The sequence below is a fragment of the Convolutriloba macropyga genome, chromosome 4 (genome assembly GCF_964194025.1).
Source record: "Convolutriloba macropyga chromosome 4, txConMacr16.3, whole genome shotgun sequence".
In the NCBI taxonomy this organism is placed as follows: domain Eukaryota; kingdom Metazoa; phylum Xenacoelomorpha; order Acoela; family Convolutidae; genus Convolutriloba; species Convolutriloba macropyga.
In genome coordinates, this window is record NC_134471.1 from 65,400,809 (window position 1) to 65,427,695 (window position 26,887).

The 26,887-nt window shown below is 36.0% G+C and overlaps 2 protein-coding genes across 3 annotated transcripts in view; both read right to left on the reverse strand.

Moving 5' to 3' along the window:
* Positions 1-4,424, reverse strand: part of LOC142337833 (uncharacterized) — a 116,631-nt gene extending 112,207 nt beyond the window's left edge. For both annotated transcript variants that reach the window (XM_075387366.1, XM_075387364.1), the window contains exon 1: positions 4,286-4,424. The gene's annotated coding sequence lies outside the window, so the exon portion shown is untranslated. The remainder of the gene's footprint in view (positions 1-4,285) is intronic.
* Positions 4,425-4,680: 256 nt separating this feature from the next.
* On the reverse strand, positions 4,681-26,119 carry LOC142337832 (HEAT repeat-containing protein 5B-like). The gene is made up of 7 exons (XM_075387363.1): positions 22,694-26,119; positions 22,094-22,290; positions 21,062-21,219; positions 15,558-15,655; positions 14,682-14,909; positions 7,179-7,479; positions 4,681-6,700 (listed from the first exon to the last, which is right to left on the reverse strand). Exons 1-7 carry the CDS (start codon positions 26,117-26,119, stop codon positions 5,037-5,039), a joined length of 6,072 nt encoding a protein of 2,023 aa, XP_075243478.1. The 3' UTR covers positions 4,681-5,036.
* Positions 26,120-26,887: the final 768 nt, after the last annotated feature.

Consider the following 26,887-nt stretch of genomic DNA (forward strand, 5'->3'; position numbering starts at 1 on the left):
AAAAACCTAAAAAAAAAACGACAAATATTTTCAAAAATTTGAAGAAAGCAAGTTTCTGAAGACGGAAATCAAATGGGTCGGACGAAAAATAGGCCAAGCGAAAACTTGCGTGAAAGAGACAAACATGATTAATGTATTTGCTACAAACTGCTTTTGAGAGCAGTGAACAATGATTTCCTAAAAAGTGCTTGTTAAGTCCTGTATGATAAAAACATTTCTAAACATTTCTACTATAACTCATTGTTAATGAAATGAGGATCAGAGATGCTGACATTACGCCACATAACAGCAGCTGAAGAACGGCATCAACAAAAAGAGATAGGGTGAGGTAGATAAAGATAAAACGTGAACAAGAAAGAAGGAAAGAAACCCCAACCGACAGAGAGAAAAAGAGATACAAATATTTTCCATGATGGGATTCGACTCTGCAACTTTTAGTTTTCTAGCCTTGTTAGTAAATCAATCATAAAGAAAAAACTGCAAAAGGCAAAATTAAAAATAAAAGTTTTCAACTTCGCAGAAAAAAGTTCAAAACCAATTTTGGTCTCGAAATTAAACCATCTCCAAAACATAAAAAGTTTCGTTGGCCAGTAATGGTAGTTAAACTCAGAAAAAGACAAAAATTATGAAAACTTTTGGAAATAATTTGCAAATTTTAACAAAACCTTGCTAAAATTCAAGATATTAATATCAAGAACCATTAAAAATTTGAAAAGAATCAAAATTTTTTTTAAATTTTATCCAAAAATTACTAAAACTCGAGTAAAAAAATTGATCACCATTCCATTAACTCTAGAAACTACGCAAGCGCTGTTTATCAAGACTTGGAGGAGGTCCCAGGACTCTTGTTGCCCAAAAAAATTCAATAACATGGAACAAATTCAAATATTTTTGAAAACTGCCCAAATTCATGATATTAAAATCTTGAAAAACATTCCATTACATCTATAAACTATGCAGTAACAAATTATCAAACCCAAGAGGAAGTTTCATGGCTCTTTTGGCTAGAGAAACAGAAAACAAAAAAAATTCAAAAAACTTAAAAAAATTGCAAATTTTATACAAAAAAATGGTAAAACTTTAGATATTAAAAAGTTGAAAATTAACCCATGACCAACAAAAATTTTCCAGTAACTTATTATCAAACCCTAACGGAGACTTTCTGACCCTTGAGGGTCGGAAAACTAAAATAATGACTAAATGTCAAAAAAACTGGAACAAATGGCAAAAATTGTAAAAAAAATACTAAAACTTGTGATGTTAAAATCTTGCAAAACAGTCCATTACATCTAGAAATTATAGAATAACCTAATTTCAAACCCTAAAGATATTCCTTTGCTCTTGAGGATGAAAAAAACAACAATTTTTAAAAACTTGAACTTGAAAAAAGGAATATTTTAAAAAATGCTAAAATTTGTGACATCAAAAAGTATAAAAACAATTGCATGGCCAATAAAAATTTGTCAGTAACTTATTTTCAACCCATTAGGAGTTTTTCTGGTCCCTGGGTCTAGAAAGACCAGAATAAGGAAAAATAAATGTCAAAAATTGCATGTTTTGTCAAAAAATGCTAAAATTCGTAATGTTAAAATGTTGAAACCATTCCATAACTACCAGAAATTATGCAAAAATTATGCAGTAACCTATTATTAAAACCCAGAGGAGGTTCCTTGACGCATAGGAGGTTCCTTGTCACATCATACCCTGCAGATTGCCGGAAAATAGCCGCCGTTGATTCCAATAAGCATGACTGGGATTTCAAGAATAGAAGATATTGAAGAAAGATTTTTGTACAAAAACGTTTTTTAAGTCCGATTAATTTTGATCGCATATTGTAGTTCAACATGCCTCTGTTTCTCAGAGAGAGGCTACAGGGGCTACTATCAATACTAATAAGCATTACAGATGGTAACTAAGACTTATAGGAACGACGTTCAAATCGCGGGCATCTAAAATTGGGCTTTATGGGTTTATCCCGTTTCTTTTTCTGCCTTCAATTTTTTATAATGATTCGGTTCAATTTGAATTGCTTTGCTGAGCAACTAATTTTCAAAATCACTTTTAGCAGAATGAGAGAAGAGAGAAACTAGCCTAGAGAAGTCAAAAAGATTTCACACAAAATGTTGAAAAAGCGGCAAAATGAGGTAAAGCGAAACATTTTATTGTTCGACGAAGTATAAAAAAATAGGAGCGCTATAATAACCGGCTGAGATGATGAGGGCGGCTACTAAAAATTTTCAAAAAGCTTGAAAAAAATTGTGCAAAATAGAAAAAAAAATTGCGTGTTTTTAGCGAGCGGTTGTTCGTCAGTAGCTAGAAGCGGGAGTGGGCAACAGTGGGGTGGTGGGGGTAACAGCGCGGGGGGTGCGGGCAATAGTGGGGGGTCAACAGCTGAGGGGTCTTCAACCTCTAAGAACCGCCCTTCACACCGTAAGTATAAGTCTCCAAAACAGTTTGAGCTGAAAGAGCTCAAAGGCTCTAAGAGCACTTAATGCCCGCTGGGCGCTACCTGTTTATCCCGTTTTTGAGGACGAAAAGTCAAAAGCGTCAGACGAAAAATAGGTCAAGCAAAAAATCGCATAAAAAAGACCGACAGGGCTAATATAATTGCTAAACTTCGTTTGAGAGCAATTAAAAATTATTACAAATAATACAAGTACATAGAAAAAATGTTTCTCGTGCAACAGAGAAAAACTTGCTGGGACAATATTAGGCGATGCAGTTTTGAAGAAGAGAAAATAAGTTGTCACAGAATAGTAACATTTTTGTCATAGTTCTAAAGGGCTTTGTACTAACAAAGCTCTACTCAATTGAAAACTAAAAATGTCTACAAGCAATAAGTTCAACTCCAGATGAAACTTATGAGAAAAACAAAAAATACAAAAAACAGCTTAAAAACTTGGTACTTTTAGGTACAGTATTTAAAGTTAGAACACAAAAATACAGTTAAATTAAAAAGAAAAAGAACAAATTACAGTGGGAGGTTACGTGATTCAAATGGCAGTTAATTGTTGGTCAAAATCTAAATACGAATTAAAAATGACAAATTTTAAATGTTCTCCAAATCGTGAGCTTAAGATTGAATTCTACAGCAAACAAAATATTGCTCAGATTTAATACAAAAAAATGTATGGTTTTTAAATTGAAATATAACTGCTTCAAGATTTCGAATGAACAGCCCAAACTTAACCTTGCTGTAAAATTATTGAGCAATTCGTTTGTCTATTTTTTTTCATCTAAATTTTAAAAATAGCTTTAGAAAATTATTGATTACAGCTTTATCCAGAGTAATCAAAGGAACTTTTGTTATTTCTCAATTTAATTTGTCCTCAAACAATTTAAATTGCTAAATTATCAAGACTGTCGATATACCATCGTGAGTTCCAATACATATAAAGCTAATTTGGAATAATTTGAAAAATTTTGCAACATAACTCTCATCTTCCTTCAAAAGTTTTTTCAAACCCTCCACTATCAATTTTGTTCAAAGACTAAAGCAATAAAGTCACGGGCGACATTGACTATTCATCCTGTTTGAAAATCTTTGAAACAGGATGAATAGTTTGAAAATTCGCAGAAGATCGTGCACATGACTTCTTGAGAAAAATTTAACGCTGGTGTTCATTTTCATTTAAACGGTTGCTTTTATTAGCAGAAAAATGGGGGTCATCTTAAGTTGCATTCATTCGTAGGCGAATTTACAATGCTATGCACTGAGCTTACCGGAAACGTAGACAGAATATCCGGCTAATTCGCAAATGGCTTCACCTATTAATGAGCAGACTGAAAAACTTGGACCTTACATTAGAAAAGACGAGCCTAAAATTTTATGCATCATTTACTATGTTCAGCTTGCAGGTTTCCAATTAAATTAAAAATGAAAATTGAATGCTTTCATGACATCTTGCATATCAATTGAATTTGGAAATTAAAAAATCTTTCAAAAAATGTTTCAAATCTTTTTCAAGGAAGCTCTCTCATAAGGCACAGAGACTCAATGGCCTTTGGACTGACCAATTTAGTTTGTCTTAATTCAGAGGACGAAAGTCAAATAGTAGTCAAAAAATCAATCAAGCGAAAAATGATCTCAAAAACATAAGAAAAACTGCTTTCGAACAAAAGTCGGGACAATTTAATAAAGAATTTTAGCCTGAAAAACGTTTTATGGCTCAAAAAAATTCCAAAAGACACTTTCACCATAATTGTTTCTAACTTTGCTTCTAACTTTATATATAAAAAAAGACCGACATGGCCCAAATAATAGTCACAAATTAATAAGACTTACCACTTGACGAATGAAATAGAGCTGAGACACTCTAGTCATACATCAAGACACATTGCTTCACTCTGTTTCATTGTCCGAAGCCTTTTCTCTTTGAAATGATTTTTCATTTCAATCTGAAAAAGAAATTAAAAAACAGATCTGGATTAACGCATTGAGTATTTCACAAATTCGACAATGCACGAAAAAGAACAGTCACGCTTGCTTCTAAAGATTTGATAAGAATTAACCCAACTCCCTCCCATTTTTTGTAGGGAGGTGGTCACCCTGGGCAGTTTACTCAATCACACGCCCTACAAAAAAAGTTTGTCAACAAATTTGCCAGCGCTTCAGTTTTCCCCAACATTTACTCTCCCAACTTTGAAATTTAGCTGTAATATCTTTCCAGAAAAGCAATATTTAGCGAAACTGAATATAAATTAAGATAATTTCTCTAGCACCATTAACAAAATATACAGAAACATATTTTCATCCTATTGTACTTAAGTTACAACGGTGAATAAAGTCAAATCAGTGAACATAAAAAGATAGGGTCTTTCCCATTCTAGCCCCTCAGCGTAGTGGTAACATATCCTCATATCCTATAGCCAACCCTCCCTCTCCACAATCATGGTAATTGTTCCATAACGGGGAGGGGACTATAATTTTTGGGGGCTAAGATAGGGAAAGACCCAAAAGATTAATGTACAACTCATTAACAACAAAATTCTTCAAGATTATACGAATTTTTATTCTCATTTTTTATACTTTTAAACTATTTTCCAAAATTACTGAAATCTATTTTCAACTGAATCGAAGGTTGCTTCGCTTTTTGTCCAGCATCTTGACTTTTGCTCCCTTTGGTATCTTTTGCCATGTCTATCGGAATAGTCCTTTTAACCGCATTACTCACGTCTTCTTTAAGCCGCGCATCTTGCGCGAAAATTGCTTTAATCTGCTCGGAATAAACCGCGCTCAACCTTTTCAGAGTTTCGATAGAGTAAAGATACAACTGACTTTGATTGCTGTAAACGTCCATAATTTTGACTAGAACTTTTATAAAATGGTACAGCATCGAATTATTGCCAGTTATTTCCAGAACTAACGGTAGGCCGAGTAGTAAAATATCAACCTCTTCTTTAAGACATTGCCAAATATCTGGGTTTTCTTCAGTAACTTTGCTCAACTCTTCAAAAATAGCCGATAAAATGGGCTTGCAAAATTTAAGTGCCACAACTTTTTTATTCGCTCGCAAAAGCGATGAAATGACTTTCAAATGTTGAACTTTGCTCACACTTCTTTCGGACCTCAAAACAGGTGATAGAAAAGCAACACTTCGCTCTAAAATGACTGAATTAACCGTAATCTTTTCTGGGAACGCTAAAGTTAGCGTCGCGAAAGTCAAAACACACCGACTTATATCACATTCTTCGGAATTTTCGGCAAAATCCAGAACTGATAGATAAACTGAAGTCAAAACTTTCGTCCACATTTTTTGTCGCATTTCAAGCTTTGTATTATTTGCATCATTTTCTGTTTTGTTCGCATCTTTCGAAGAATCGTCATTTTTAGGCTCTTCTGAACTTTCATCAGAGCTAAGTGCGCCAACTTCATGAGCGGTTAATGTTTTAATACAGTGCAGTACTGAACTTAGCGCACCGGCCGAGCTGCTGCTTAGACACGAATCTTTCAAAGCACATACAAGCATATGCAAACACGTCGTTCGAACCGCAATGTCAAATTTATTGTCGACCAACTTCAGCAAATTTGGGAAAATTTCACATGATGACGATATCAATTTCGCAGACTGTTCCTTAAATTTCTTAACTGGGCGAATGTTTGAAACTGTTAGGGTTTCACGCAAACTTGGAACGTGTCTTGAAAAAACACATGACAGAATTTCGAGCAAAACTTTGACCAAACTCGAATCTTGCAAATCGCATTTTGACGCCAAATTTTCACTCGTTACTGCGCATTTGGACAACACTCTTGTACTTTGAACTAACAGGTCCAGAACTTCAATTTCGCCACACGAAAGCGCGACTTTGAATAGAATTTGGGCTAGTTCTACTATTTTATCAGCCCTGTCGTCTTCCGACATATAATTCGAAATCTGAGGTTGTTCTACAAGTTTGACTAATGATTTCAGACAAAATGTAATTTTTAAAGGATTTTGTAACACTGTCGGTTGTGACAACGGAACACTCGATAAACCCATCAATAAATGAATATCGCTTAGGATTTCGTTATCTAGGAAGTAAGTTCTGCCGTCGCTTTCCCGTTTCACAATTTTGCAATCTTGTACTGCTTTTGGTAGAACGTGGGTTGTGAAATAGAGGGTAGCGCTGCAGAGAAGATTGCCCCAGCTTGGTTCTCGGATTGACAAAGGAACTTCGTCATTAACCACTACATTGCCATTGGATAAGGCCAGACCATATTCTGAACAGAAGAAAAAATCAATAGAATAACGCTGCCATTGCAACTTCGAATATCAAAGACACAATATGAAATATTCTATGCGAGTAAGAATGTCAGATCTTTCAAACAACTTCTCACCCTTTGGTACTATCTCCATTCCCAGCTGTAATGCATATCATTCTGAAGCTGATTCATAATGAATATCATTTTTAAAAAAAATATCATGAAAACTTTTTGCTGTTTAATTTTATATTTTAATAAATACGTCCCATTGCCGCAGATAAATCATATCATTTAAAATTTCAATATATCAGTTATGCAGGCGATATATCATCACCTTCATTCGGCTTCAATTATTCAGTTTTAAAGCATTCAATTCATTAATATTGTAAAAGCATTCTGTACGCTTAAGAATCATTAAACCGCAGTCACTAATGAGTCTACCATTCTAAAAATAACGTTGTTTTCTCAATGACAAACTCAGAAACTTAACACAAACCTTTCAGTGCCTCAATCCACATAATGTACAAGTTAGACAACTCAGGAGTCACCAATTCCAGCAAACTCGACGACGATGACGTCATAGTATTGTTATTCCCACTTCCTCCTCCTCCTCCAGCAGTAGCAGAGTCACTTTGATTCTGATCAGTTTGAAAGCTCTGTTCCATTCCTATGGCTACGTAATACATATCTGCCCACGCTTTTAACACTGCTAATCTTTCTGAAGTTGCGGAACACTCGCTAAATACTGAATGGGCTCCTGATGAGCGAGCATTCTGTGCCTTCGAAAGAGAAGTTACCTAAATCAAAAGTCAAATTTATCTAACATACAACTTAGATACATTCGAGTTTCTGGGCTTTTAGAAAAATCTGAGCTTTTATTGTTAAAGTTAAAAAGTTCAAAAGAGTAAAATTTTGCGTCTAAAGATTACACAAACGCAAAAAGCTCAACGTTAACTTATAGACTATCATTAAAAAAGAACTCTTCGATTACATTGCAATAATGAGATTACAAAAAATCAAGCTTCAATTATTGATACGATTATTCAACGTTAAAATAAAAATTAGCCGGCCAAGACAAGGCAAAAACAGCCGGTATATTGACCCCACTGGTGTTCATTCGGTTTAAAACAGGCAAGGACGAAGAAACATATAAAAACATAACCGACTAACGTCGGCGAATTGCTCTCAAACAACCGATGAGCGGTTGGCTTTGTCAGTAGTTAGCCACGGTTTAGCGAGCCTATCTTTGGCTTGATTCGACTTTGCAACTTTTAGTTTCCTAGCTTTGTTAGTAAAGAAATCAAATAAAAACTGATATTTAAAAATTTACAAAATTTTGCAAAACTAAAAAGAAAAGCTTGCAGATTTCGCAGTGAAAAAGTTCCGAACGATTTTTTGCCTCTGAAGTTATGTCAAGTAACCCATCTTCAAGACTTGAAAAGCTTCGTTGGCCACTAATGATCGTTAAACTCAGAAAAGAACAAAATTATGCAAACAGTTCGAAAACAAGTGCAAATTTTAACAAAATCTTGCTAATATTCAAAATATTAAAATCTTCAAAACCGTTTCATTGCCTCAAGAGACTATCCAGTATATCCCTATTCCCAGCTTTAAATGCTTTCACTGGCTCAAGAAGATCCATAAACTTGGAATATGATAAAAATTTTCCAAAAATTTGAAATTGAAATTTATCAAAAAAGTACTAAAACTGGAGTCATTAAAATATTGATAACCATTCCATTAGCTCTAGAAACTATGCGAAAGCTTATCATCAAGCCTTGAGGAGGTCCCTAGTAACCTGGTGCCGCAAAAAATGATAAAAAATTTAAAAACATTAACATAGCTGGCATATTGCCAGAAAATAGCCGCAATTGCTTTATAGATCTTTTGTCTCAAAAACAAGGTAAAAAGGCCTCAACCAAAAAAGAATCTTTTTAATCTTTTCATTAAGGGATGAGTTGTTAAATTTTGATAAAGAATCTGTATAATTCATTGCTGTTTTTATTAGCTGCTCTTAAATAACCTTCAATTAGAGTGACAAGCACTCATTTGACCTTATCTCTTTCAATTGAAGCAAAGTCAATTTCAGTGAGGAAGTCATTTTTTAGGGTGACGGAAGTCACGTGTGACCAAAAATTTAATCACGCGAATGAACGAAAAACTAGCTCCACTAAGATTGAAAAATGACGTCACGCACGCAACTTAATTGAAATCGCATGAACGAATGAACAAAAAGCAGATTTGAAGTGGTTGTGACGTCATATGGTCGTAACAAAAATCTTGACGACGAAATAAACAAAAAAACCAAGAGAAGGCCAATAATAGCTTCAGCTATTGCTCCGCGGCTATTAAAAGAACTTAAAAAATTGCTGAAATTAACTTGAAAAACATTCCATTACATCTAAAAGCTATGCAGTTACCTATAATCAAACCCTAAAGGAGTTTATGTGGCTTCTGAGGCTGGAGGAACCTAAAAACCGACAAAAACTTTTTGAAAAACCTGAAAAAGCAGAATTTAACAAAAAGATTGATAAAATTTGTCATATTAAAAAATTGAAAGCTATTCCATAGTATATTTTTTCCAGTAACTTAATATGAAACCCTTAAGGACGTTTTTTGGCCCTTGCGTCTGGAAAGACGTGGATAATAAAAAATAAATGTCCAAAAAATTGAAAAATTTTGCACATTTTGTGAAAAAAATGCTAAAATTCGGGATGATAAAATCTTGAAAAACATTCCATTACATTTAGAAACTATAGTAACCTACAGTAACCTATTTTCAAACCCTAGAAGAAGTTTCTCGGCTCTTCAAGCTGGAGAAAACTAAAAACTGACGAACATTAAAAAATTGAAAATACAAGTTTTATCAAAAAATTTGATTGAAATTGTAATATTAAAAAATTGAAAGCTATTCCGTGGCAAATGAAACTTTTTCAGTAAATTATTATCAAACGCTTAAGGACGTTTTCTGGCCCCTGCATCTGGAAAGAGGCGGATAATGAAGAATAAATGTCCAAAAAATTGAAAAAAAATTGCACGTTTTGTCAAAAAATTGGTAAAATTTGTGATGTTAAAATGTTAAATTCCACTACCACTAGAAACTATGCAGTAAACTATTATAAAAACCCTAGAAGAAGTTCCTTAACACCTCGGGCTGAAAATATTCAAAAATGACAAAAATTGTGGAGGGGCCAATAGTCGGGGGGGGGGAGCTGAAAGGCTCTAAGAGCACTTAATGCCCGCTGGGCGCTACCTGTTTATCCCGTTTTTGAGGACGAAAAGTCAAAAGCGTCAAACGAAAAATCGATCAACCGAAAAATCGCATTAAAAACCGACAGGACTAATATAATTGCTACCAACTTCGTTTGAGAGCAATTAAACATGGTTGGCTTTGGTGGTAGCCAGCAGGGGCTTAGTGATGCGTGATGCTAGCACTAGGGGGGGGGGGGGGGGTGAGTTGAGTTGGGGGAGGGAGTTAAGCGATGCGGGGACGAGCCATGGAAGAGAGGTTTGAGGGAGAGCTGGACGAGAGCGGGGTCTAAATCGTCAGTTTGGACGGGGGTGTTGGGGGGGGGGTTGTGTTGATTGTGGGGGTCAAACTTTGAAGACTACGAATTGCCCCCTCAAACCCCGAAATTATCTCAAAACAGTTAGTCTAGTAAATCGTAAGGCCCTAAGAGAGTTGCTCCACCACTTTATGCCCTCCAAGCGCTACCTGTTTATGCCGTTTTTGACGACGAAAAGTCAAATGGGTCAGACGAAAATTCTGTCAAGTATAAAATTGCAGCAAAGACTAATATTATGACTATACCAGGACTAATCATGAGGACTCATATAATTGCTACAATCATCGTTTGAGAGCAATTGAAACAGTAACCATTTCAAAGAGTTTAAAAGGCACTAATCTGGGTGCCGAGATCTAAAACATAACAGACTAACGTCAGTAGAACTGCTCTCTAACGACTGGTGAATGGTTGACTTCGACAGTCGCTAGGTACGGTTTAAGGAGGCCTGCTTTAGCTTAATCGCAGGGGGATTAAATGGGGGGAGGGGCTGAGTGAATTGGGGGGAGGGGGATTGGAGCGAGGGGGGACCCTTCACACTTTGTCTCCAAAACAGATTAGTTGAATTGCATACTTAGAACTTAGAGTATAGTAAGAAGATAGAGTTTCAGAGCCCTTTATGCCCTCCGGGCGCTACATGTTTATCTCGTTTTTGAGCACCGAAAGTCAAATGGTTCAGAAGAAAAATCATACCAGCGAAAAATTACATAAAGAGCACAGGACTAATATATAATTGCTACTAACTTCCTTTGGGAGCAATTAAAGATTTCCATTAAACTTTATTTGGCTTATCTGTAACTATGGTTTACTTCAAGTTTAAAATACGAAAAGTTTTAAATTGAAAAAAGTGGAAATTTTGCAATTCACTCCTTCTTTTTCATTTTTCTTGAACGAGAATTCGTTTGAACAACCTAGTCAACCAACAGTTCAGATGGTCATCAAATAGATTTTTTTAAAAAAAACTTTACCCATCTTTAAAAAAAACTTTTAAAAAAAACTTTACAAAACCTAAATAACAGGAAGTACCTAGATGCACACTATTGATCTTCAAATAGTAAAAGTTCATAAAATTTATTAAATGAATTCAGGAGTCAATTTTTGAGTGAGGTAAGTCACACGATTGGTCTTAAAGCAGAACAAATGATGTCACTTACACAAATTTTAATTGCAAAGCAGAAGTCACTGAAATTGAAGTCAATGGTCGCAGAATCAACTATGGAGACGACGAATAAAAAAACATAGCAGGACAAGGTCCTGCAACACAATTAGAAGACTTGAAAGAAAAACAGAACTATTGCACCTGACCAGCAGATCAATTGAAAAAAGTCGGCCAAAAAGAAAAACATCAAAAGTTGAGAAACTAAGACAATAAAAAAAACTAAAAACGAAACTTATTCATTAAGTAACGCACAAGCCTTGAAGGAGCCATTTAAGGTAGAAATATGACAAACGCTTAAAAAACTCAAAAGCGCAAATTTTAAAAAAAAGTTTCTATATTTTGCACAAACAGATTGTTTAAAACTTTGTTTGGAATTGTGCAATATGCACACACTTTTTATGGAATTGTTTTTTAAACTGGAATTCTGCCATATAACTCATCTACAAGACCTAAAAAAATTAGTTGGCCACTAAAGATAGTTAAACTCAGAAAAAGACAACAAATTTAAAAAAACTTAAATTGCAAACGTGAACCAAAAGTTTCCAAAACTCCTAAGAGTAGTATCTTCAAAAAAATTTCACTGTCTTAAGACACTATTCAGTATTAGTATTTCAATCCTTAAATAGTTTCCCTGGCTCATAAGGATCAATAAACTTGGAACATAATAAATTTCAAAGAATGAAATTTCAAATTTTATCAAAAAATTGCAAAAAGTTGTCACACTAAAATATTGAAACCCATTCCATTATCTCTAGTAATTATGCAGTAACTTATTATCAAACTCTAAGGGAGGTTGATTGGCCTCTGGTACCAGAAGAATTCAAAAATGCAATGGTTACAAAACTAATGCTAAAATTCGTGACAAAAAGAAGTTAAAAACAACTCCATTGCCAATAGAGGAACCTAATGTGAAAACCTACAGGAGGTTCTCTGAAAGAAGAGGTCTTGAAAGAGCTTTATTGTCCAATTTAAAATGCAAAAATCAATTAAGTAAAAACTTGAAAAAATTGAAAAATATAAATTTTTCGCACTTCAACTTATTAAAGACTTCAGACCCCGTTTTTCTCTAGAATACGTACAAAACCCCATCTGCAAGACCTAAAAAAGTTTCGAACTTTTTTGGGCCGTAACGTTTGATAAACATAGGAAATTATAATAAACAAAGAAAATAAACAGACTAAAATTTTTAAAAATTTGAAAAATTGCAAATTTTGAAACGTTGCCAAAATTTCCGATATCAGTTTCCTCAGAACCATTTCATTGTCTTCAAAGGTTATCCAGTAACACAATGTCAAGACCTAAAAAATTGCACTGGCTCAAAGATCAACAAACTAAAAATATGAACATTTTCGGAAATTTTGACGAAATATTAAATTTCATCAAAAATTTCAGAAAGTCGTGATATAAAAAGTTGAATACCATCCCATTGCCCATAAGAATCGTTACCTGGTCAGAGAGAAAGAAAAATTTATAAAATACAATTTTTTTCAAAACTTTAAAAAGCAATTCGTAAAATTCAATGTTGAAATCAACTTGATTGCTACTAAAAACTATGCAGAAACATATCAGACCCTAGGGGAGGTTTTCTGGCCCCTGAGGCTGGAGAAACTCAAAAAACAAAAATTTTCAAAAAACTTGAAAAATTGCGAAAATTAGAAGGATTTTTTATGGATGTCTTTACATTAACCATATACAGTTCACAAAATGGCCATAGCAAGTAATTCTAGCTTCCAAAAAACCTTTATCAACTTCGAAAACCGTCAATACAAGACTAAACGAAATTTGAAATTGTAAAATTTGACCAAAAGTTGCTAAAATTCATAATATTAACATCTTCAGAACCAATTCATGGTCTTCAGAGATTATCCAGTATCCGCAATTCAAGCCTAAAATAGTTTCACTGGCTCATAAGGATCGATAAACTTGAGACATGATAAAATTTGAATTTTAAAATTTTATCAAAATTCTTTACTCATTATCAGACTCCAGTGGAGGTTGCTTGGCCCCTCGTATCGGAAAAAATTTAAAATACTTGCATTAAAAAGTTGAGAAGAACTTTATTGCCACTAGAAAACGTGCTTTAAACTATTATGAAAACCTAGAGGAGTGTCCCTGAATCCTGAGGCCACGGAAATTCAAATATTGTCAAAAAAACCTCAAAACTCAAAAAATTGCAAGTTTAAAACTTCTAAAATTTGTGATATCTTGAAAACCAAAGTTATTATCACTAAAATCTATACATTAACCTATTATAGAACCCTAGAGGAAGTTCCTTGGCCCTAGAGGCTAGAAAAACCTAAAAAAGACAAAACTTTCAAAAAAAATTGAAAAAATTTCAAAAATTAGACTTTTAGCTCAAAAACTCTTGAAAATGACCTTTTAGGCTTGAATTTAAGCCTTTGCAGCAGCTTCAGGAATCGAACCACTTAAAAGACAACTAAAGCTACCTTAGGTCTACTAATAACTTAATGCCCTTAATAAATTGGACCTTAGCTGTTTATTCCGTTTTGAACGATCGAAGTCATGAAAATTTGTAAAAACATCTTACAAAAAACATAGCAGGACAAGACCTGAATGCAATCTAAAGAAATGAATTACGATGGCCAAATTTGAGACAATTAAATATACCCACTAACTATAGCTCGATCCTTGAAAGAGCTTTAATGGCCAATAAAAAGCAAAAATCAAGAAATATGACATACATAAAAAACTGAAAAAAGGAAAGTTTAAAGAAAGTTTCCGAATTTGGAATTAATGAAAACTTCAAAAACACTTTTCCTCTGAAATATGTACAATACCCTATCTGCAACACCTAAAAAAGTTTCTTTGGCCAGTAACTATTGATGAACACAGAAAATGACTAAAATTGAAGAAAATTTTGAAAACAATTGCAAATTTAATGAAATGTTGCTAAAAGTTTTGATAATAGCTTTCGCAGAAGCTTTTCATTGCCTTCAGAGGCTATCCATACACCCAATGCCAAGCCTTAAAAAGTTGCATTGGCTCGTTAATACCGATAAACTAGTGAAATGACAAAAAATTTCAGAAACAATGAAAAATAAAATTCGTCAAAAATTTCAGAAAGTCGTAATAGAAAAAGTTGAAAACCATTCCATTGCCCACAAAAACTGTTACCTGATCACAGAGACACGAAAGTTAACATGACAAATTTTTTTCAAAAAAAAACTTTAGAAAATACAAACTTTATCAATAAATTGCTAAAATTCGTAATATTAAACGTAAAACTTCCATTAAAACTTCCATTAAACGTAATTACCAGGAGCTGATGGATCCTTCTTAGGTCGACAATATCAGTGGCAATTCCGCTTGTGATCCAGATACTGCAAAGATTACACGCTTTGGAGAGCACGTGTGGTGAACTTTCCCTCAGGAATGCAGGTCGAAGTGCTGCTCCGAACTGAGCCTGGTACTGTTCCAGCAAAGGCTGGTCGTCAAAGTCCGGATCTCGTGCATGGCAGAATCGCTTGATCAACTCCTCCAGAACCTGAATTGAGAACCTAATACGATTTTGGCTCACTCATCAAAATCAACCTTTACTACGAACGGGATTCTAGAAGAGCGGTCAGATTATAGCCAATATTCTATTTCACGCATCTGGGAGCTTTACTTTTTGCAACCCAACGAGATCTTACTAAAAAGCATTGGAACCTTACTTTTTAATAACTTTGTTTCTGCGTAATCCCAGCTGATCAGCATTAGACTTTTAGTCTGTAGTGTATTAACAGTAGCAGCCTGTTCTGAGCTGTCCTTTTCTATTACTCCACAGATTTCAGACTGTTCATTTAATGAGTAAGAATTCTCTTTTTTGGTGACTTTGCCACTTTTTTGCGTCTAAAAGTTTTACGTGGTGCCATCATTTCAGCCATGATTGCTCAAGCTATGGTCAACGTGAAGCGATGCTTAAGTAAGCGCTCATCCTCACACTGACAGCGTTTAATCATTAATCTGTTTGATGGCGAAATGACTATAAAAATGGTATTTTTATATAAAAAAACTCAGGATTTCTGATCCTGAGTTAGGAACTTTTCCTCAGATGAGTAACGCTATGTATAGGTTTTATATCTTTCATTTGTTTTATATCTTTTGAGGTTAAATAATTTTACTGAAAAATTAAGAAGCAGCCGAGAGCTACCTTGAGTCCCTCGATTTGAAGCTGGTCATAGGACGCTGTCGCCGCCATGAATCCGATTCTCACCAACTCTTGAATGTGAGTGATCAACGGATCGGTACCTGAAAAACCCAAAACAATATTTCAAGTTTACCGAGTAAAAACAAAAACCGGGCAAAAATTAGGATTTTTTCTGTTTTACCCAACTCTCCATCTTCCTATTTAAAATTGAATGGTTTTTTTTCAAAAACGATTCAGTTAATACACGATAGTGGATTGCATATTACTTAACCTCTCAAGCGCACCTGCTTCATAACTGCACATGACCCCTTTTGTAACGAGTAGAAAGTAAAACATAATCGACTAACGTCGGGCGAATTGCTCTCAAACAACAGGCGAGTAGTTGGCTTCGTCAGCAGCTAGCCACGGTTTAGTGAGGCTAGCTTTAGATTAATTGAAAGGGCGTAAGGTGAGCAGAGCGGGGGTGCAACGCAGAGGGGGTGCCAAAGTGGATCGGGGTTCTGGGATCAATTTCTAAGAACCGCCCTTCACACCATAAGTATAAGTGTCCAAAACAGTTTCTGTTAATCGCATACTTGAAGACCAGTGGGCTGAATGGCTCTAAGAGAAATTAAAACTGGGCCCTACCTCATTATCCCGTTTCGAAACACGAAAATCAAATGAGACAGACGAAAAATCGGCCAAGCGAAAAATTGCATCAAAGAGACAAACAGGATTAATATATTTGCTACAAATTGCTTTTGAGAGAAATTAACAATGATTTCCTAAAAAGTGCCCAATAAGTCATTAAGTCATTTATGATGAAAAACATTTACACTATAACTCAGTGTTAATGAGGATCAGAGATGATGACATTACGCCACATAACACAGGCTGAAGTGCGGCAACAACAAAGAGAGAGAGAGAGAGAGAGAGAGATAAAACTTCAAAGAGAAAGAGAAGGAAAGAGACCCTAAGCAAAAAAGAGAAAGAGAAGAAAATTTTCCATGGTGGGATTCTAGTTTTCTAGCCTTGTTAGTAAATAAAACGTATACAAAAAACCGAAAGCGGCAAAAAAACAGAAGATTTCAACTTCGCAGCAAAAAGGTTCATAACCTTTTTTTTCAAAAAAAATCTGTCAAGTCACCCATCTCCAACACTTTGACGAAAAATTTCGTTGACGAGTAATGGTCGTTACACTCACAAGGATATAAAAAACATTAAAAAATTTTGAAAACAATTGCAAATTTTAACAATTTTTGCTAAAATTTAAGGTATTATTATCCTAAGAACCCTTTCATTGTCTCAGGAGACTATCCAATATCCCTGTTTCAAGCATGAAATAGTTTCACTGGCTCAAAGATCCATACACTTGGATCAAAATTTGAAAATTTCCATTTTATCTAAATATTAATAAAAACTGGAGCAATAAAAAATATTGATCACCATTCCATTAGCTCTCGAAATTACACAGGCATTTATTATCAAACCTTGGAGCAGCTCCCAAACTTGGAGGAAAAAAATTCGAAAACATTAAAAAATTACAAACCTTTTTAAAAATGGCTTAAATTCGTGATCATAAAAATTCCTAAAAAACATTGCGTAAATATCTATAAACTATGCAGTAACACAATATCGAACCCTAGAGGAAGTTCCTGAGGCTAGAGAAACATGGAAAACGAAAAAATTCAAAAATGTTAAAAAAATTGCAAGTTTTATCAAAAAATTGCTAAAATTTGTGACATTAAAAAGTTGAAATCTATTCCATGGCCAATAAAAATTTGTCAGTCACTTATTATCAAACCCTTTAGAAGGTTTTCTGACATCTGGGTCTGGAGAGACCTGAATAAGGAAAAATAAATGTCAAAAAAATTAAAATTTCCCATTCAAAAAAGCTAAAATTCGTGATGTTAAAATATAGAAGCTCTTCCATTACCACTGGAAACTATGCAGTAACCTATTATTCAAACCCGGATGAGGTTCCTTGACAACTAGGGCTAATAAAAATTTTAAACAAATGTACAAAAAATTTTAAAAAGCTTGAAAAAAAATGAGCAAAATAGAGAGGCGAGCGGTTGTTCGAAAGTAGCTAGAAACGGGCCCGGGGAGGGTGGGTTGCACCGAAGGATGATGGGGGCAACAGCGGGGTCGGGGTTAACAGCGCGCGGGGGTGGGGGCCAATAGTGGGGGGGTCAAAAGTGGAGGGGTCTTAAATTTCTAAGAAACGCCCTTCACACCATAATTATAAGTCTCAAAAACAGTTTCAGCTGAAATAGAGCTGAAAGGTTCAAAGAGCACATATTGCCCGCTGGTCGCTACCTGTTTATCCCGTTTTTGAGGACGAAAAGTCAAAAGCGTCAGACGAAAAATCGGTCAAGCGAAAAATCGCATAAAAAAGACCAACAGGACTAATATAATTGCTACAAACTTCGTATGAGAGCAATTAATAAAAAAACATTATAAATTAAAAAAAATAAAAAACTATTGTTCGCCCTGAAAAATGACAAACTAGCAATGTCGATGCATTATCACAATCGCGAGAATCGTGGTCATTATAGCGGGCTTCAAATAACCAATTAGAGGTTAACACATACCACTATCAGGATTTAAAGCAAAAAATGGCACCAGTTTCGGCGCACTTTTCATTTAACTTTAACTATTAAATTGCCGCCAATTGAGTTCAGCTGCTTGAAATTGTGATTGAGAGAGAATTTTAGATCACGCAAAACGCAAAAAGTCAAGGGCGTAAAAATCACTCGAAAAGTCAAAATTGTCAAGCGAAAATTTTGCATAAAAAAGACGCACACGTTTACAATAATTGCTATGAACTTCGTTCAAGAGCAATTAAAAACTATTAGAAATTATTTTTAAAAAGTAGATATAGAATACCTGCTTCCTGATTGAGCATGACTTGAGAAATTAAGGCAAACTGGGCCCTACCTCATTATCCCCTTTCTGAAGACGCAAGTCAAATGGGACAGACGAAAAATCGGCCAAGCGATAAATTGCATCAAAGAGGCAAACAGGATTAATATATTTGCTACAAATTGCTTTTGAGAGAAATTAACAATAATTTCTTAAAAAGTGCCTAATACGTCATTTATGATAAAAATATTTACACTATAACTCATTGCAAATGAGGATAAGAGATGATGACATTACGCCACATAACATAGGCTGAAGTGCGGCATCAACAAAGATAGAGAGAGAGAGAGATAAAACGTCAAACAGAAAGAGAAGGATAGAGACCCTAAGCAAGAAAGAAAAAAAGATAAGAATACTTTCCATGGTGGGATTCTAGTTTTCTAGCCTTGTTAGTAAATAAAACATATAGAAAAAACCGAAAGAGGTAAGAAAAACAGAAGATTTCAACTTTGCAGCAAAAAGGTTCAAAGCCTTTTTTTTCAAAAAAAATCTGTCAAGTCACCCATCTCCAACACTTTGACGAAAAATTTCGTTGACGAGTAATGGTCGTTACACTCACAAGGATATAAAAAACATTAAAAAATTTTGAAAACAATTGCAAATTTTAACAATTTTTGCTAAAATTTAAGGTATTATTATCCTAAGAACCCTTTCATTGTCTCAGGAGACTATCCAATATCCCTGTTTCAAGCATGAAATAGTTTCACTGGCTCAAAGATCCATACACTTGGATCAAAATTTGAAAATTTCCATTTTATCTAAATATTAATAAAAACTGGAGCAATAAAAAATATTGATCACCATTCCATTAGCTCTAGAAACTACACAGGCATTTATTATCAAACCTTGGAGCAGCTCCCAAACTTGGAGGAAAAAAATTCGAAAACATTAAAAAATTACAAACCTTTTTAAAAATGGCTTGAATTCGTGATCATAAAAATTCGTAAAAAACATTGCGTAAATATCTATAAACTATGCAGTAACACAATATCGAACCCTAGAGGAAGTTCCTGAGGCTAGAAAAACATAGAAAAGAAAAAATTTCAAAAATGTTAAAAAAATTGCAAGTTTTATCAAAAAAATTGCTAAAACTTGTAATATTAAAAAGTTAAAAAATTCATGACCAACAAAAATTTTCCAGTAATTTACTATCAAACCCTCAATGAGATTTCCTGATCCTTGAGGCTCAAAAAACCTGAATAGCGACTATAAATGTCAGAAAATCGAAAAAAAGCAAAAATTGTCAAAAAAAAATATAAAATTCGTGATGTTAAAATCTTGCAAGACATTCCATTACATCAAGAAATTATACATCCAAACTAATTTCGAACCCCTGAGGAGGTTCCTTGACTCTTGAAACCAAAAAACTAAAACCAAAAAGCAGTTTTATCAAAAAAATTGCAAAAATTTGTGACATTAAAAAGTTTAAATCTATTCCATGGCCAATAAAAATTTGTCAGTCACTTATTATCAAACCCCTTAGAAGGTTTTCTGACATCTGGGTCTGGAGAGACCTGAATAAGGAAAATAAAAAAATTGAAAAATTCCCATTTAAAAAAAAGCTAAAATTCGTGATGTTAAAATATTGAAGCCATTCCATTACCACCAGAAACTATGCGGTAACCTATTATTCAAACCTAGATGAGGTTCCTTGACAACTAGGGCTAATAAAAATTTTAAACAAATGTATAAAAAACATTTTAAAAAGCTTGAAAAAAATGAGCAAAATAGAGAGGCGAGCGGTTGTTCGAAAATAGCTAGAAACGGGCCCGGGGAGGGGGGGTTGCACCGAAGGCTGATGGGGGGGGGGGGGGCAACAGCGGAATCGGGGGTAACAGCGCGCGGGGGTGGGGGCCAATAGTAGGGGGGGTCAACAGTGGAGGGGTCTTCAACTTCTAAGAAACGCCCTTCACACCATAATTATAAGTCTCAAAAACAGTTTCAGCTGAAATAGAGCTGAAAGGTTCTAAGAGCACTTATTGCCCGCTGGTCGCTACCTGTTTATCCCGTTTTTGAGGACGAAAAGTCAAAAGCGTCAGACGAAAAATCGAACAAACGAAAAATCGCATAAAAAAGACCAACAGGACTAATATAATTGCTACAAACTTCGTATGAGAGCAATCAACAACCTACTAGGGGTCAATCGTTTACTTGAAATAAACAACCAACTAAACGTCGGAATAATTGCTCTCGAACGACTAGTGACAGCTCTGATCAATTGCAGCCTGCTCCAGTCGGGGGGGGTCTAAATGGGACTTAAGAAGTTCAATAGCGGGCTTCAAATAACCAATTAGAGGTTAACACATACCACTATCAGGATTTAAAGCAAAAAATGGCACCAGTTTCGGCGCACTTTTCATTTAACTTTAACTATTAAATTGCCGCCAATTGAGTTCAGCTGCTTGAAATTGTGATTGAGAGAGAATTTTAGATCACGCAAAACGCAAAAAGTCACGGGCGTAAAAATCACTCGAAAAGTCAAAATTGTCAAGCAAAAATTTTGCATAAAAAAGACGCACACGTTTACAATAATTGCTATGAACTTCGTTCAAGAGCAATTAAAAACTATTAGAAATTACTTTTAAAAAGTAGATACAAAATACCTGCTTCCTGATTGAGCATGACTTCACTGAACAGAGACCCATCGGGTGACTGATAGGATGTCTTGTTACTCTCCACTTTGACTCCATCGTTAGTTCCCACTGCTGCTAGACCAAAGATCTTCTGGACACATTGCACTGCAAACACCCTCGTGTTGCATCTGAAACAAGTCCGCGGTGCGACAAACCATTTTTTTCCAAAGATACATCGTTAATCCGAAAATGTTCACTCGGTTTCATTTTTCATGATCAAACTTTTTACTCATTCTTCTCAAAACCTTAGGGTCTATGAAATAAACCACCAATGTAACATTAAGCTTTCGTCGTGATAACCTGTTGACATGATAGTTTCACACCAGGTCCCACGGGTCGCTAAGGCATGATAAACATGAACCGACTAATGTCGGAAGAATTGCTCTCGAACGATAGGCGAGGCAACTTAATTCAGTGGCTGTAGCCTAGATAATTTTTTCTTTACGGTTGCAAAAATAGTTGACCACGCCGGGATTCGAACCATTGACCCCACGCTCCCTCGCCAGAAGCACTGCGCACTGAGATATCAGTCCCTTCTTTACGCTACGCTGCGATCAATTTTATATTAGCAACAAGCTTTACTTCAGAAAGCGAACCATAGAGATCACTCAAAAATGAAGAACGAAAGCGTGAAAAAGTCACTCGAGAAGTCAAAGAAGGTTCTAGAAGAAAAGCACAAAATGGCCAAGCTAAAACTTTGCATAAAAAGACCAACACGTTTACAATAAGTGCTACGAACTCCGTTCGAGAGCAATTAAAGGCACAGCTCATTAACAGTCTAGTGGGGGTTTATTTCCGCGGGGGTACATCTAAAAGTGTGTGGTTTGTTTCGACACAGATCCAGTTAAGACATGATTATTACGATCATCTTCTGTTTGAAAAATATCTTTGAAATATTTGCAAATTCTTGTCGAGTTGCCCAATACCACGTATTGAAAAAACTATTTGGTCACTCGGTTTCAAAAAATACTCAAAATAATCTGGTAGCAAGAACAGCATTACCTCTGATGAAGAGTGGTGCTGGTATCTTTGTTCACAGGCTGGAAAGTAGTATCATCATCCTCTTCTTCCTCCCCTCCTTTGGGTTCCTGTTCAGCCGCCTCCTCCCCAGTGGCTATGAAGAGAACATTCCGCAACAGAGTGAGCCATGCCTGCAGCTTCAGAATGGCTTGAGAATTCAGGATCATCACTATCGTGTCCTAAATTCAACCAATGACAACGTCCTCTTTTTCTATTAACTGTGAATGTATAGCTTGTTATATTTCCGAATCAGCTGCAATTTTATAAAATACTCGGTAAAAAGGAATCATGATTCTTCCGTTAGATACGTTTGGAAATAAGAGATCAGAACCATCCCTATCTGGTCATAAATTCAAGCAATATCTCAAATACTATCTATCAATTTTACATTTGTACACTGAGCAAATGAACCGGCCCACAGCAATTTCTATGATATACACAAATCAATTTTTTTTAAAAAAAAATAGATAAATCACTTGTCGCTCTTTCCTACATGGTTCGACTTTTCCGCCGTCAAATTCCTGAAAATTCATTTTTTTACTTTAATGAATCAAAATTTTACTATTATTAAAAGCAGCATACTTTAACATTGGTTTGCATTGTCAAATCTGTCTCCCTGTCCAGGAGCGTAAACAGAGCAGCTTCAAGTTCCAATTCACTGGAATATGAATCAACAGCATTCGTTGCGTCGCGAGTTTCTGCAAAATAAGCAGCCGCAAGTTGAGAAACCTGATCTGCTTGTCGTTGTGATAACTGCTTCAAACAACTACACGAAACTTGTCTCAACACCAAACAGCTACTGCTCAAATTCTTGCACAAAAAGTTAACTAGCGAATTTAAAGCTGCGTGTTTAGGTGTAAACAAATGTAGCTGCTGATAGCACGATATTCCTTCGGCGATAACGGGAAGGTTTGCACTTCCGAGGAGAAAGTCGCTTGCTAGTTGACAAGACGATCTAATACTCGAAATTTGAGGAGCGTTGCCTTGCAACTCGGGTCCAAGAATAGTTATTAATGAAACCACACATTTTCCTATATATCTGTGGATATCTTTAGCCGAAATTGGAACCGTCATTAACAAATTGATCATCAGAGCTAAAATATGCTCAACGTAGGATCGTATCATTACACCGCCCGAATCGGTAATAAGTGCCAACGAATGCAGCGCCCAAACTTGTACAGAAGTGTTGCTCATATCCTGCGCCAAAGCCAGACATATGCTGATACTGGTGCTCAAATGTTGCCCAGCACCGATTCCACCCACGTAACGATGCACGAACCCTAGCGTTAGGGCATTACCCATTCGTATTGTAGGGTCCCTTTGAAGTTGGATTTTGTCGAAACACGATTGGCTGATTCGTGCAGTAAATGTATTATCGGCAACCACTTGTGCTAACCTGCCGACGCATTCGGCGGCTGCACATCTTATAACATCCGATTGGTCTCCGAGCAACGAAAGCAGCAACGTCAATATTAATTCTTGCAATTCATTACTGCCCATTGGGGTTTTATTTTCAGCCATAGTTTTCAAACACGACAGCAAAACTGTCAAAATGTTTATTTGCACTGAGTGATGTTTTACCGATTTTGTTTGTTTGAGACATTCGACGAAATGCTGCATTATTTTAATTCGATGCTTCACTGCAGTAGCACAAAAAATCTTGCTGAACAAGCTCACACTTGCGTCGACTACTGCAATGCCTAAAGGCAGCGGTCCGGGAGGCGAAAAGCGATATTTTTGGAACTTTTTAGCAGCGTAAATTGAAACCGGGTCGTGCTCTAATGTTCCACAAGATATTGCATGGTTGACAGGCAACATCTGTTCTTCAATTTCCTGATGATCGCTATCAGTCCCGTTAGCTCCAAGCAAAATGCTGTTATATTTGTGACCGACCTGTTCCAAATATGACGTAGTAATTGCCGATTGCTTATCTGTTAAAGCAAACTCGTTGATCAGTACTCTAATCAACTGATTAGTAAACGATTCATAGCATTCTGACGGAAGCTGACCAAGTACCAAAAACAGCCGCAGTCTGAAAAACGCGCCGCTGACTTTTAGAGTTTGAGCTGCCGAAGCCTTGACATTTATCGGCAAATTGGCGAGCATCGTGAGAGCACATTCTAAAGGAACGAGCATTCTTCTTGTAACATCATCAGATACAAGTTCTGAGCAGTTTTGCAGGAATGATTCCATTGCACAAAGAGCACCTGCACGACCTTCGAGTGCAACCTGCCAATTAAATTGGTCAAACTTACTTTTCTCGGTTTCAATTTCTTTCGCCGATCTTGGAAACGCATTTCGCCACAGCAACAGAAGCTTGGAAAGAAAATGGCGCACAGTTATAGCGCCCAAATTCATCAATGCCCCAATAATCATCCAACCGCATTGAGTACGAGCCAGAGACATTCTGCTATTTTGAGAAGCGGTTCGAAGCAAATCTTCCGCAATTGAGAACGCATTTTTGGCTTTAATAGATGGAACACCTAATTCTGCCAAAGGCACTGCGCCAAGAATAGCGGTTAGAGCATTGCTGTATCCAACAAGTGACTCTGGGTTGTTCTTAGAAGCTTCTATCTTCTCTTGGGTTGTGTCGATTAGAACAGTAAGCTGAGCAGGAACCGCAATTACAATACAGCGTAAGCACCAAGCCGCAGCCAGGCTAACCGATGTTGCTGGATACAGTAAAGAACCGACCACAGTATTCACAGCTCCAGTAACATGTTCCGTGAAAAATACCGAAATTGAAGATCCCAAAAGAGATACCAAAGATGAAATTTGGTTTAATGTACAGATTATTACATGCTGGTTGATAGTCACAACTTGATCGGTAGCCTCAATGCTAACTTGTTGCATTCGACCTGCCAGTAATTTGATCAACTCTTTCGCGGCTTCATTTTGTGACTTTTCGCTGATCACTTGATTAATGACGTGACTCAATATAAAGTTAACACTGCGGCGACAGTAAACAGCTTCAATGTGAGAACTGAGCATTTTCGGATTGTCAAGAAGACTCAAAGTGTGATTGATAATAAATTTAACATGTTTCTCAACCCAATGCTTCCCCAACTCATCGAAAAATGCAATGTAGCTTTCAACTATTCCAACCCTAGTTGCTGCTGAAGAAGATTTGAAGAAACAAGAAGCCAGAACTCCAAAGCATTCATCGGTTGATAACTTCTTTCCAGCTTGGTTCCCAGCCATTTGCTTTGGTGCAGGGGCGTTCGAAAGAGTATTTAGTGACACAGCTTTAGAGGCCGGCATCATTGAAACAAGCAGTTTCGACAAAACTGACGAGACAGCTAATCTCACGTCATAATTGCCATTTTCGAGCGCTTTACAGCAAACTGACACCAGGTTATCCAGATCTGATGTGACAACCGTCGCAGCATTAGGAATCAAGCTCTCCAATAGTTTCATTGAGCTGATGCGAACAGACATGCTTCGATCACTATTAAATGACTTCGCTGTTTTGTACACATCTCGGTGATATGACGTACACATTGCGCCAAGACTACTCATTATTGTTCCCAAACATTGTAAGCTGCACGATCGAAGATCGGAATCATTGGACTTTGTATTTCGCAATAACATTTGAATAGTATCGGCAAACGTGTTACCCATCATCCGACCTAGAGTGGCATACATTCCGAAGAAAACGTTGATGACACAGATTTTGATTTTAACATTATTTGTGGTGTCGTCCTTTACACGTAGTCGTTCATTACATGACTCGATAAAAGCGTACAGTCCAAAAGTCTCGCCAACATTGAAGAGCACTGCCACAATTTCTCCCAGGGATTTCTGTATTGCACAGCTTTGTGGTACAGATATCAGAGCCAGAAGCTGTTTCTCTAATCGCTCTTGACATTGCTTGAGTTCTTTTTTATCCAATCCGGGTAAAACTTTACCGAGAAACTTTAACCACTCAAACAGAAACAGGTCTCTGGTAGAAGTTGGCATTGATTTATGCGCATTTTCGTTAAAAGTTAAACTGTGAGCCAGCTCCATTTCTGAAAAAGTAACAGTAGCATCGGTACACTTTATAACGATAAACGGATGCCATTCAGCCAAAATGAAAAATTGAAATAATTATACAAAAAGGGGAAAAAATCCACCCCAGCAACGGAACAGTGAGCACCCAAGATGAGACATCACAGCAGCGTATTTAAAATTAACCGCAAAAACGCACTGTAATTTAAATTCACAGCAAAATGTTAGGCTCTAGCAGCCGGGTCAAAGGGGGTGAATATTTCTATGCCCCCCTTACAATTTAAATGTTATACAGGAGGTTAATATGTAAAAATAGCATTCGCCTGTCGGCGTAAAAGGTACATGCTAACTACGCTTGGGGGAGGAAAAACAGAAGAGCCGAAATTTGAAGGACGGAAAATGGAAATGATGGGACTCTTCAGAATCCAACCACTCTACAGATTTGTTGCGATGAAATTGGTATGCTATTGTAATGAGTATCAAATGGTTGAACTCAATACAATAATTTAAGTCTTTTAAAGTTTCAAAAAACTATTTCAAATAAATAAAACTCACTTAAGTATAGTATACACCTAGTTACCGTCCTCCATTAGTTTAGCCTTTTTTATAGTAACAAATTTAAAATTTCTTAGCTTCATTTTAAATACAAAGGGGCTATGAACAACTCAATGAACGGAACAGTGAGCACAAAAAAACGAAGCATTACAGAAGCGTATGTAAATTTACCTCAAACACCTATTTTAATAAAAACCTACAGTAATATCTTATGCTCTAGGCGCATCAAAC

Bases quoted from the DNA above. Each gene is read 5' to 3' on its own strand.
- LOC142337832 (XM_075387363.1), bottom strand. From the start codon at position 26,119: ATGGAGCTGGCTCACAGTTTAACTTTTAACGAAAATGCGCATAAATCA. The intron at 21,220-22,093 runs GTAATGCTGTTC...GACTTGTTTCAG, and splicing joins AGCACCACTCTTCATCAGAG to ATGCAACACGAGGGTGTTTG. The intron at 14,910-15,557 runs GTAGCTCTCGGC...TTCTCAATTCAG, and splicing joins TTCAAATCGAGGGACTCAAG to GTTCTGGAGGAGTTGATCAA.